At 27.5% G+C, this 14,252-nt stretch overlaps 1 protein-coding gene across 2 annotated transcripts in view; it reads left to right on the top strand.

Annotated features, from left to right (window-relative positions):
• The window catches only part of LOC148300251 (G protein-coupled receptor dmsr-1-like), a 93,404-nt gene extending 80,277 nt beyond the window's left edge, over positions 1-13,127 (top strand). Inside the window, exon 3 of one of the 2 annotated variants that reach the window (XM_088275051.1) lies at positions 13,004-13,127. In XM_088275051.1, the coding sequence (XP_088131177.1) occupies positions 13,004-13,023 (20 nt within the window). In that variant the 3' untranslated portion in view covers positions 13,024-13,127. Of the gene's footprint in view, positions 1-11,792; positions 11,899-13,003 lie in introns of those variants that run through there. The other variant, XM_088275050.1, reaches the window with a different exon arrangement.
• The last annotated feature ends 1,125 nt before the right edge of the window (positions 13,128-14,252 follow it).

The following is a 14,252-nucleotide window of genomic DNA, read 5'->3' as shown; positions in this document are numbered from 1 at the left end:
TATTTCGTTTTTATCCATCAAAAATGACGTAAACACAAAAATAGGAATCCATAAGAAGAAAGCAATCATTGAGAAGTAGCTTATGTAAGTAGCTTCCTGGATAAAGCCTTTACTAGTCATTTTCTACATCTTGTAGGTGTTCCAAGTTATCAGATACGTATAAGCATAACAAGAATTGAAGTGTATCCCCATATTTTGTATCCAACCCTCATGCATATATTATAAAATTACATTTTTCCTTGTAATTTTCATCACTTGAGACCCACTACTTATCTAAAATTTAACAAGAAGACAATTCGTTATGTTCATTCTGCGACTTTTTCTACGATTGTTTATTAAAACATAAACCTATTAGATATTGTTCGTTTATGATAAAATCTAGGGTACTGCAATTAAATGATTTTAAAAAAATGTTTTTTTTTTCACAATAGAATGATTATTCGTTCATTATTATCTTTTAACCTTTTTTGATATCAGAAAATTAAAAAAATAGAAGTGGGGGATTTTTCATTGGATATAAATTGCGTAAGTTAAGGAGCTCATGTTGAAAGACACTACTGCTCTTAAAGAATAGAAATGTAAAGATGGATAGTAGGTATGTAAGAAAATGAGAATAACAGCATCATGTAAGCAGCATTAAAACTAAGTGCATATATACATAGATAACGTAAATAAAATGTGACTTTTTTTGCACATTTAATATATGCACCAATATATTATGGTTCAGATTTTTTCACAGTTACCAGTACCCAATAGTGTACATACAAATATAACACTGTATAGAATATATGCAGTGTTAACTTAAACATCGGTTACATGAAACCAAAGTGATTAGTCATGTTATGTAGATACCAGTCCAGGAAATGTAATAATCTCACTTAATTTATTAAATCAATAGTTTTAAAATATGATATCCCCTATTTTTTTTTAAACTTTATAATAACCCCAAAACCTCATGAGCAGTAACCAAATTTGCTAATAGATATATCATATCATTATCATAATATAATATCATAATTACAGAAGTTTGATATTATTTTAACAATTCAACATTTTAACGTTTCAAGAACTAATCAAATTCAATGTAATTTAAACTCAGTGAATCAGTTCCCTCTCGGAATATAGACATTTGAATATTATTGCGTTAACGATCTTTCAAGCATCTGCCAACCAAACGAACCAAAAGGCTTTTGGGTTTGATTTCATTATAATACCTACGAACTAACGTGTAGAAAAAAATAATATGATACTCAAATAATCACTTTATAATACTGATACATGTTCTCATTGAAAAGTAAATTCATCATTTTTTATATAAGGAAAACATTTGTTTTTAAATGATATATATGTACATATACAGTTGTATTTATGTAAAGGTTGGGAACATGCTTTAGCTGACAGTATTGATTTGAGTTTACAGTTAGATACGAAAAAACATCTTGAACCCGACCCAAGTCAGTAGGTACTCGGAACCCTGCCCTGATCAAATATTTCTAATATCGACTCACCTGATCTGACAAAATTTGTAAATAATACCTTCCTAAGGATTAAGGTATCGGTAATCACAGCACTTTTTAATGGACTGTATTTTTTTATAGCTAATTGTACCATCGACGGCTAATCAGAGCCAAATATACTTTATAAGTTATTGTCATTACAAGGTATTCTTTACAAAATCACCCTTCCGAAAAATATTACTGGCTCCATCACAGTCAGTATGTGGGAAGAAAATTCAAGGAATAACATAGTGTAATTGTAAAATATTAAATAAACGTGGCAACATAAATAGAATGTCTTTTAAATTGATAGCACATATGATGAACATATTCACTTAATAAAATACACTACATTCATTCAATAAAAACACAATTCATTTGTTCAAGAAAGATATACATATGCAAATGGGCCAAATGGCAAAGTAATGAAAATTTGTTTAATTAGACGAGTATTGAAAAATGACGAGCAGACGTTATAAATCTTACGGTTTATTGAAGCAATAAATCTGTTTGTTATACGAATAACCACTCTTATTAGAATGACGCTGTGCAAATGGTTTTATTTAATACGCTGAATTTAGTAGTGATTTATAAGTTCAAATAAATTTAAGACGTAATTGTAGGAAAATATGGATGAAATTTCAGGAGCGTGAAAGAAACGATCAATTCTCTTGGCCTGGCTAACCCCGTGGGCTTGTTGGTTTTCACGGATTAATTTGTATACATAGATCGTTTAAATGAGTGATGATTATTGATCATATAAGAAATTTTATTGGCTTTTAATTAATCATCAAATTTCACATTCACTGTACACGAGTAAACGATAATAACATACGAAAGAAAACTGTTTCTATAAACATATTTAAATTATGAAGTTCTGAGAAAAATAATTTGAAAAATTAAATAACACTTTTCCATGTGATTTAAAAAATAATTACCAAAAAACGTATTTGAAATGTACTCTTGTAATTCTTTTGGCTTACGTTGAAAAACATCCTTCACTTTAAATTAACCTTTACTGTGAATTTAAAAAAAAACACACACACATACATTTTATACATCGTAAATATATATAACGATTGTCTTGTTGATATGGTGTAGAATCACGTTCAGTCTATAAAAATATAAAAAATTCTTTGAAAACTTATTATAATTATTTTGTGTATCATTCATTTCCTCTCTCATTTTTAAAATCTATTTTGATACAAAAAATTCCACCTGAAAAGTAACGATAACAACGGTGTCTTCTACTTTATTTTGTATTAGCAGAATCGTTTTAATTAAGGCGCCATTAAAAACATTAATCTACATTGGTGGGGTGGTATGATGAAAAGCACTTTATTATCCTGTCTAAAAATATCACAGAAAATTAATTAAGGCATCAACACTGTATTAAGGAATTTACCTGTAAACTTTGCACATTTTGTTCAGCCCTAACAATAAGCCTTGCTATCTATCAACATATTATCTTTCTTTAATTTATTTATTTACTTTTACAATATTTCAAATAAAAATTGGTATACAGGTATTCTACAACCTAGATGTATTCAAATATTTTACATACGGTTCGCGTTATTATGTTACAAATAAATACGAGCATTCGTCGTAATATGTTGTTGAAATCATTTTGTTTACAATGTTTATTTTACGAAATATTATATTAAGTGGTATTAAAAAATACAAATCAGGTTTTTCGTGATTTTAGTCAATCTCTGATATCGTTTTATTGTTTTATACTTTATGAGTTCTAAGAAATACAATGAAAATGAATTGGGTAAATTAATAGATGTACTTTTTATATGAAATGTTAAAATTTAAAAAATAAATTAAATCAATTAATGAAATACAAAATTTCCTTGTTATATTTCTGTGCCATTTTTTGCAATTTAATTTATGCGATACCGTTCGTTTCTTATTTTGAAAGATTTTCATTAACAATTTACTAAATTATGAGCCTCGATGATATCCAGGTATGTTTAAGATTTTAATTGTATTGAAAAACTTAGCTATTACAAAGTACTTCTTTCTTGTTTTTTTTCGTGAACTTTGTCAATAGATTCGAGATAGATAGATTCAATATAGAAAACCCGAAAAGTACAAGACATATTTTTCTCGTTAGAGACACTGTCTCAATAATTCTATGTGATTTAAAAATAATATTTCACTTATTCTTAGAAAACGGAAGATATTGTTTATTGTTAAATTTACATTGTCGTTAGTTTTGAAAATATTTTTTGGAAAATGATACTGGACTTTTTAGAAATTGTGCTATTTATGGCTGAATAAATTAACATATGATTTTATAACAGTATCATTACAGAAGTACTGTTTTATTATAATACATCGTAATACAAAAGTTTTGTCGCTTTTCGGTTTTCCCCTTTCGCTATATAATGGTGTTCACTTCTTTACTTCACCGCTTACAGGATTTTTTCTTTTTCTAAATTAATAAAAGCAATTTTGCGATTGCTTTCGAGTACAGTTTACGGTATACTATTCTTAACTTACCCGTAACGCTTATACGTTTCAAGCCACATTCGTGTATTTTCCACTATTCTGTGGTATGCTTTCAGATAAATTTTTTTTTTGTAAAATTCTTGTGGCACGATTTTCCAAGAAGTTGCTTTAAAAAAATCATCATACTCAAATTACTTAGATACTCAAAAGAATGTTGAACAAATGATGTCGGTCTATCTTATTTTTATCTATTAAACTTTGCTTAAACAATAGAAATCCTTAATAGAAGGATACATAAGTATATACGTACACGTAGGTACACGCAAACACATTAAATTTGTCCTTTTTGCCCCAATAATATTCCAAATCTTTCAGACCCATCTCTTTCATTTGAATGATCGTTCAAATTTTGTTAAATAATTTAAGCTAAATAAATCATTGTTTGATAAGGTAATAAATGGCTCCTTGCTATTTACAATAATAGCCTAAGAAAGAGCGGGAAACAATAACATTAGAAATAATATTTGAAATTTGTTCATTGTCAGCGTTTCACTGTCTCCTTTGATTCTTCCAAAGATTTTACTTTTCCAAAGAAATTGAATTAATAAGTTAAATGGGCTGAAATTTAATCTCCCTTCTTAATAAGATTTTAAATAACAATAACTTTGTTAAATTCAATATAATTAATAAAATATTTATGAACATTCACAATACAGCCTGCATTATACATATAATCCCACCTTTATACACTTATTGTGAGACTAAGTAACATCTTGTTTTAAAAAAATGGAAATATTCCTCTCATTCCATACGTATCGCCGATATAAACCAGGGATTTAAAAAAATGTTTTATGTGAATTCAAATATGTTTTCATTTAAATTCATTAACTTTATTTTATTTACCTGAAAAATCTTTATTTTAATTTGACTCAAATAATAATATATTTAATATTTGATGCAAAATTTTGTTAAAACTTCACATACCTGTGTATTTTTTATTCGGTTTTAACACATTTTGTTAAATATTAAATTCTTGTTTTATTTACCAGATTTTCAGTATTCCATCTCTAAGTTATTCATATATTTATTCATAAACCTTTAAAATTTACATGATTCTATTTTTTGGAGTTGCTCCAATTTATGTTACGCAGTTTGTTTGTATGTATTGTATTTCTTCTCAACTCAAAGTGTACGCAATATCAAATAAAAGCAATTAATTACTCTAATGGAATTGGGATTAACTTTTAACCTTTTGTAATTATTCACAATTAAAACCAAAACTTTCCCATTATTAACAGTAAAGAAATGGCATTTGTAAGACTTAAACAGTCATGATTTGTAATAAAATATACTTTATTTTAAGTATAATATTATGGGAAAACAAGCTAAGCTTACTTTGACAGACATACTTGTAAACATATCTCTTTCACTCACTTTTCTTTTTTTAAATATATGCGTTCGATAATATATTTTGTATATTCAAGCATTGTTGACTTTGTGGTATGGTAATATAATACTCTCCTTATCATCCACTCGTTTAATTGTGTAATAAGTAGTGTTTTTTAAGTGGTATTACACAAAATGAACGATGAATTATAAGGAGAGTGTTATATTAGTTCTAATTCAAACTAGTTCAAAAATTATGAATTAGAAGAGAACGTTAAAGGTTCTTTTTTACAATGATTCACGTAAAACAATACAATTTACTCACATTTATATTTTTAAATAATTTTTTTTCTAGAACTTTCACTTCTCCCAGAGTAGTCGTGGTCATATAATATTGATTTGACCTTGAGGCATGTGGAAATTTTTGTGCCACCTGTCAAGAGGGGTCTTTCACACACATACAGGGTTGGACCTGTTTATTTCTTTATTTGGTCCGTTCAGTTCATGAGAGAGCGACCATGCGACCTGGGCTAGAACCATAGTGAAAAGATAACGCGTTGATAGCGTTATGTATATAGCATCAATTTTAATTCCGATATATTTTATTCGCGTTCATGAATTAAAAAATCTTTTTAAAAATATTCCACAAAGTTTAACAAAAAACGTTTCTTTTATTTTAATTTCATTTTGTAATTATCACTATTTCTTAAAATCTATACGTATTTCAATGCAGTCCACATTATTATCAAAGACCGTTTATGAATTTTAATCAAACACGCGTACAGCAAAAACAACGTAGAAATCCTAAAAAATAGTAAAAGTCAGAAACATCTATATTTTGAATAAATAAAAAATTTAAAAAAATATATTTATATTACAATACCCAACAATATGACGATAACTTCCTATACCTCCCTCTTATTGTCCATGGATAAAAAATTATAATCAGTTTCTACCCTCTTGTCCTTCAACATCCCTAAGGCACTACTATAAAATTAAGACTTAGTTTTACATACAGTGTCTAATAATAATGCTGAATACATTGAAAAACGCGACACAATAGATTTAAAGAAACAGTTGTATTTACAGAAGAAAAATTCAATAAAAAATGTATAGATATTACCACCACTAATACCGAGACACAGTCGAATCAATTAATGAAGAAACTTGTTTTTCCTTTTATTAATCAGATTTTCTTTTATTTTTAGAAAAAAAACGATTAACGAATCTTTTAATGCATTTTTTTATATTTATTGATATGTTTATTATATATATTTATACATTTTCAAAATATTGAATAAAAATAATCTTATAAGTAAAAAAAAAGTTGGAATAAATAATATATGGATGTTGGAATTTGATGTTCGCATTTATGATAGTAAATACTGCGCAAAGTTAAATTCATTTAACTCATCTCGTCAGCTTATCTTATACGGAACGAAGAACCATTTCAAATATTTGTCTTAGACTCCAAGTAAATTTTAACAGTAGTTATCCAACTTGTAACTTGACATTATATTGTATATCCAAACAGTAACGAAACTTGCTTTGTAAGGGGTAGATTGTATCATCGTCAAGGGCTGTGTTACCTAATGAAACGTTAATTACAAATTTCATATAGATATGTATTATACCATACTTTAAATAGATACGTTTTATACGTGGTATGAACAAGTATTTCAAATACTTGAAAGTGGACAGGACAGGAGTCGGAATAATCGGCATGTTTGTACATATGAGGAGATGCGTAAATGCGGAAGAAGCCAAGAATATTTACAAAGACGATTAGTATGACTTTCTTTTCTCTCTACCTAACCCTGCGGGAAAGCGGCTTGAGGGTTAGCTAGTTATATATACATATATATATATATATATATATATATATATATATATATATATATATATATATATATATATATATATATATATATATATATATATATATATATATATATATATATATATATATATATATATATATATATATATATATATATATATATATATATATATATATATATATATATATATATATATATATATATATATATATATATATATATATATATATATATATATATATATATATATATATATATATATTTATATATTTATATATATATATATATATATATATATATATATATATATATATATACAATATATATACATTTATATATATATATATATATATATATATATATATATATATATATATATATATATATATATATATATATATATATATATATATATATATATATATATATATATATATATATATATATATATATATATATTTTTATATATATATATATATATATATATATATATATATATATATATATACAATATATATACATTTATATATATATATATATATATATATATATATATATATATATATATATATATATATATATATATATATATATTTATATATATATATATATATATATATATATATATATATATATATATATATATATATATATATATATATATATATATATATATATATATATATATTATATATATATATTGTATTATTACCACAATCGTTTAATTTTTCAAATAAATAATTTAGTATTCATAATTTCCCTTAAAATTTAGCTACAAAGCGGAAAGTCCATATAAAGAACATAGTTTTCATACTGACCCCCTTTATGGTTTGCTACATGTTTTTTTTTATGTTTTCGGTTATACACAGGAATATTTTTTTAAACCTTTTTTTTTAAGAATGCGATTGGTTACGTTTCAATTTTCACCCTCAGTTTTAAAGAAGCCTAAGGAAGGCGCTTGTAAATAAATAAATAAATCGCCTTTAGGCGCAGACTAATTGAAACAATTTTTTTGGAATGACGTAACTCCGGCGGGACCCGGATTGGGGTAACCAAAAACCGTTTAAAATGTCAGGCTTAGCTTACAGTGGGTAAGAAAGTAATTAAATAGGAGTTTGAAAGCTTGTAAACCTCATAAGGTTGGTATTTTCACTGTACAGACGTAAATATAAAATAAATTTGGATTGAACACTAGAATACTAAACCATCGTAAATATTACGACAGCAAAATGACGATTCCTGGAAAAAAACAATGTTCAAGTCGTTCCGCGCTCCCTGCTTCAGTGTCTTTTCTAATGCACCTTTATTTTTTTTCTTTATTACGTGGTCTTTAAAGTCAAAAAATGTTATAATTACTTCTAAAATAAAATAAAAATTTGACTATTGAAAGTCAAATTATGTAGATATACAATAAATTTCAGAATTTTGGCAAATTTGAGCAAAAAATAGTATTTTTACTTTTATACTCCATTACATACTTTTTTTACTTTTGACACTGCATGTCTTCCGTAATATGGTCCAAACTCGATATATATGTACAAAAACGATATACGTTACAAGTCAGCGGAATGCATTCCATATAGGCATATAAGCAGTGCCCCCTCTTATGGAATGGAAAACATATGGAACACTGTGATAAAAATAGTAATTTTTTTGAACTTCAAGTTTTCTCAGTTATTTTTTCGCGACAAAACACGCATTATTAGTAAAACAAGTGTTTTTCTTTTAGAATTTTACGCATTATTAGGGTTATGACAGATAAGTTAAAAAATATAACGCTATTTTTCCTACTGTCTACCCTGAATAAAAATTCTATGCACACCACTGTTTGAAATAGCACATTTGGTTATAAAAACTACAAAAAATAACATATGTAGGTACCTATGTATTTTTAAAGTTAAATAAAAATCTAAAGAGAAAAAAATCTTTCATTATTTACCTCTTATAATAAAACCCATTTTTGAGTAACTTTTTATAAAATATTAATGCCTTGCGAATCCAAAGATTAAGTTGGACGAACACGAAAATTGTTTTAAAGCAAATCGAAATTATTCGTTTTATTTGGAAAGGATGTTTTATCGTCCTGCAGGTATTGCAAATGGTAGAGAGTAATTCGCTTGGGTGTCATTTTAGCCTTCCCCTCTCACAACGTGGAAAATTGAAAATCTAGATATTCAAATGTAGAAGATTTTAGGACATCAAATCAGATTTTGACCTTAAAAACTCTTTAGCTGCACCTAAAAGAAATTGAAAAACTGTATTACATTTAGATCTTACATTTATGGGGGTGAAATAGTAACATTTGGTGGCTACTCTCATTATGAAATGGTATAGGGAATTATTTGGAATCTATTCAAAATCCTACTTAAGGCCCAGCATTTAATAAGTCGCAACTTAATTTTCTCTCAATCCAGGTAACATTTTACGTAAATATATATTTTTTTCATTAAACTACGTTTTGTATGGAAAAAATAAATTTCTATTCGAAATATTTGTATAGTTTTGAAAAGGAAAGAGTTATTGTAAGTTCTAAATATATATTATAAAAAACAACAAAAAAATCCAATAATTATTATTTTAAAAAATCTGACGTAGAGAGACATGTTACCTTTCCGGCTGTCGGCCGATGATTGAATTCTGTAATTGCGAGTATGGCATTAACTGCGAATAAGATACAGGATATTACGACTATAAAAAGATCATTAAAATTACCAATCTTCTTTATATTTTATTCAAGACGGTTACTTCCTTCCTAGGCATCTCTGGCTCTCCTCCTTCCGTGCATGGTGATCTGAAGGAGCTTAAACTTTGGGTCTCTCTTAATGCGGCCCAGATAGTCCGCATGACAATGACAATGACAATCCAATGACAATGGCATGTTAATGACAATTCTAAAAGTATTAACTTTTTTAGGCAGGCAAGATTTCAATTAGACATCAATTTGTCTAGAGAAAAATATGTGAGCATTTACGTTTATGATACTTAAATATTTTGAATGATATTTCAGAAGAGATGAAATTGAAGATGAAGGAGATGAAGTTTTTATAAATTGAAATATAAATGTCCGTTATTACAATACTTACTATCTATCATTGGCTGGTTTCATTGACCGCCTTATCAATGTATAGAATTCACCATGCTACCCATAATTGAAACCACGTTACTTTTATTAAAAAAATACGTTGTTTTTTTATAATTCACACTTTTTGCGAAAACTTCTTGGACTAATCTATGTTAACATTTTTTTATCAAGTTTTCAGAAACCTTCAATAGTGCATTTAAGATTATTTTTTTATATGAGTAACATATTGCTCATTTGGTGCAACATTGACGTAATTCACTTTTTTTAAAACAAGTAAAATATGTCAAAATTTTCGGTTTGCGGAAATACTATTTACATCGGTAGAAACATGTTGTGAAATGCTGCGAGTTGGTGCAAGTGTCACTGTAGAATGGAGTAAAATATTATATAAATATAAATATATGTATTTATATTTATACATATATACATATATATATATATATATATATATATATATATATATATATATATATATATATATATATATATATATATATATATATATATATATATATATATATATATATATATATATATATATATATATATATATATATATATATATATATATATATATATATATATATATATATATATATATATATATATATATATATATATATATATATATGTGTGTGTGTGTATTTCTTTTTTTTGTTGTTAGAATACCTTGTAAAAAAATAGCACCTATAAATTTGTCAAGATATATCCATTTAATATCAAATACCTATTTGTTGGAATTCAATTTCCAACCATTGTATGCCTCATGGAAAATCGCGGTCAAAAATCATTCCAACGCATAGCAGTGGAGAAAGTCAACAGTACACGTCCTTTGCGCTTTATAACCATTAGGTCCATAGTAAAAGGAATGAAAGGATTGTGTTTCCGGTCAAAAGGAGTGGCTACCTAATTGAATCCCGGAACTGACCCTTAACCGGGACGTTATTGAGTGGAAAGGGGAAGATCTGGAGAAAAATACGTCGCTGACGATGAATATTTTGTCCAAAGCCTCAATCCTGGAAAATTCTACCTTTATCGGCACCCACGGGATCAAATAGAAAATTTTGGGATTTCGAAATAATTTGCGGTCACTATAAATTATTAACTAATGATCCTTATTAATATTTTTTTTTACTTAAGCCTATTCCTTTTCTTGATTGGTGCAAGATATGCTTAGGTACAAGCAAAAACATAATAAAACTAACTAACTTAATAATCCCAGAATGGCAGGCAGAGATAATCACCACCACCCCACTCTGTATTTACGGACATTCTTTGCCTTTTCCACAGTCATGTAACTCCTCACACATACCCTCCGATTATTCAGACTCCTGACCTAACCTCTTTCTTGTATTTAAAAAAACTATATCATGCCAAGTTTTCCTCATTCATCTTCTGCTTATATCCTTTATTCCTTATTTTACCCTTTTTACCTCACTCATTCATTCCACATGTCCAAACCGTCACAACACACCTTTCTTAATTTTATCGATAATGTTCAGCTCAACCTTGTTTATTCCCTTATTTCAGTATTTGAAATTCACGCATTCAACTGGATTCAGTCTACTTTCATTATTTTTTGCCAACTCTATGAATACTGGTAACAGAGTGACTTGTGCACTGAAATCAGTTATGGCAAATAAAACCCTAATTGCGAAAGCTATACTAGCAGAGCAGAATGGAGTCCTGGTACCAACCATAATGCATGAAATTGAACTAAAAAATGAATGTTTTTTTTTACTAAAATGACGATTTTGTGACGAAAACAGCTTTAAAATAATATATTGTATATTAGTTAAAGTTAAATTTGTTACATTAGATTATAACTAGAGGAAATATTTGATTTTATTTATTTAAGTAAATGATAATATTTCTCGAACTGAAATGGAATATGCTAATTATATTAATTTTAACTACTAAAGGGAATATTAAACAACTTAACGATCCAAGCTTTCAGGCTCTCTAAATCGCCAAGAGATGGATATCTAAGCAAATGCACTTCAAGTAATATCCTCGGATTATAAAGTAAACCATTCAGAAGTTTGTAGTATATAAGGGGTAAACTAATCTGCCACTTAGACTGAAACTAACTTTAGAATTTCCCAAACGTACAGAAATACCCTACCTTAATCGTCGCAACTAAACTATAATCTATATATTACTATATATACTTGTATCGTTAGCTATATTTACGTATGCATAGTATGAACAATATATACGAGTATTATATTTATTGTTTCGGCATTAACTTTGTGGTAAGACATGTTACAACGATTAAAGAAAACACTTGTTTTAAACCACTTGAGTTTTATTAAAAACTACATGTTTCAAAAGTTAAACTTCCATCATTCAGGTCTGTATAATAACTTGTTATTATACAGACCTGAATGATGAAATTTTAACTTCTGAAATATATAGTCTTTAATAAAACTCAAGTGGTTTAAAACAAGTGTTTTCTTTAATCATTGTACGAGTATTAACTATAAAGTCCGCGATTCAGAGATCATTTCAAGAATAAAATATTATAATCGTGTTTTAACGATATAAATAGATTTAGTTATCAATAAAGAACACTTCAAGGTAGTACTCGCAAATTCACAATTCAGAAGGCAACCGGGTGTGCGAGGGGCTAGATATATATCCGCCATATTTAAAAAAAGTAAATATACGTATTGAATATTGATTATTTTTTAATTTCAAAATAAAAACCATTTCATCACTCCTTACCTATACCTATTCAGGATCTATAAAACCTGCGTAAGACCGATCCCGACTTACGGCACGGAAACAAGAGCCGACACCGCGAGAACAAAAAGCCTTCTTAGGACATCCGAAATGAAGACTCTACGACCCATTGCAGGCCTAACACTTCGCGACAGAGTAAGAAATATGTTGAACAATATCACATTGGATATTGATCTGTTCCATGTGTCCGAAGGAGTTTTCCGAAGCGAGATTCTTCTACACATTTAACAAGAGTCTTCTTGCGTAATTTTTAATTTGATTTTTTAATGTTTACGCCTTAAATGTTTGTTTGTAATGTATATATTAATTATTGAATAAATTGAATTGAATTGAAACTCAGATACAAGAAAAATCTGCGATGTTTAAGATGTTGTGCGATGGGGAAGAGAAAGAAGGCGTTTCTGGAGAGATCATGTGAGAAGAGCGAGTTCGGATCGAGTGGTGAGGGTGGCAGCGGACAGCAGCATAGGCGGGATCAGACCCCCAGGAAGACCACCTAAACGATGGAAGGATAGCTGGTCTTCCACCTCCCGACCCGAGAATAACAGGACCTAGTCCTAAAAGAAGAAGAAGAAGAAGACTTCTTACCTTTCAAAAACTTTTCTTTTTAAAACCATATTTATATATATATATATATATATATATATATATATATATATATATATATATATATATATATATATATATATATATATATTTTATATATATATTTATAAAAAAATATATATATATAAATATGTATATATATATATATATATATATATATATATATATATATATATACAGTATCTACTCAATGAATTAGGGCCACGCAGAATTTCGCGCAATTTCTCAATTCAAACAGGAATAACTCAGAGAAAACCTTGAATAAAACAACATTGAATTTTATTTACACATGAACACTTTATTACGCTTAAATTATGCATATATTTTCATATAAATATAGTTAGTATTTAGTATTTCCACCTTTGGCAGAAATAACTGCCTCAATTCTTTTTGGCATACTTAAAATGCACTGTTTTATCATGTTTTTTATTTCTTCGTCTTCTGACCAAATTTTTTGAACATTTTTTTTAGACAGTCTACTGTCGGATTTGGAAATGAGTATACCTTATTTTTTAACATGCTCCATACGTTTTCTATAGGATTAAGGTCCGGAGAATTTCCAGGCCAGGGGAGCAAAGGCAGATTTTTGTTAGACAAAAATTTTATTATTGATTTAGCCCGGTGGCAAGGTGCCCCATC

The sequence above is a fragment of the Brachycentrus maculatus genome, unplaced genomic scaffold (assembly GCF_059751285.1).
Source record: "Brachycentrus maculatus isolate JH-2025_06_01 unplaced genomic scaffold, ASM5975128v1 h1tg000769l, whole genome shotgun sequence".
NCBI classification, from domain to species: domain Eukaryota; kingdom Metazoa; phylum Arthropoda; class Insecta; order Trichoptera; family Brachycentridae; genus Brachycentrus; species Brachycentrus maculatus.
This window is presented reverse-complemented; position numbering and strand designations above follow the sequence as displayed.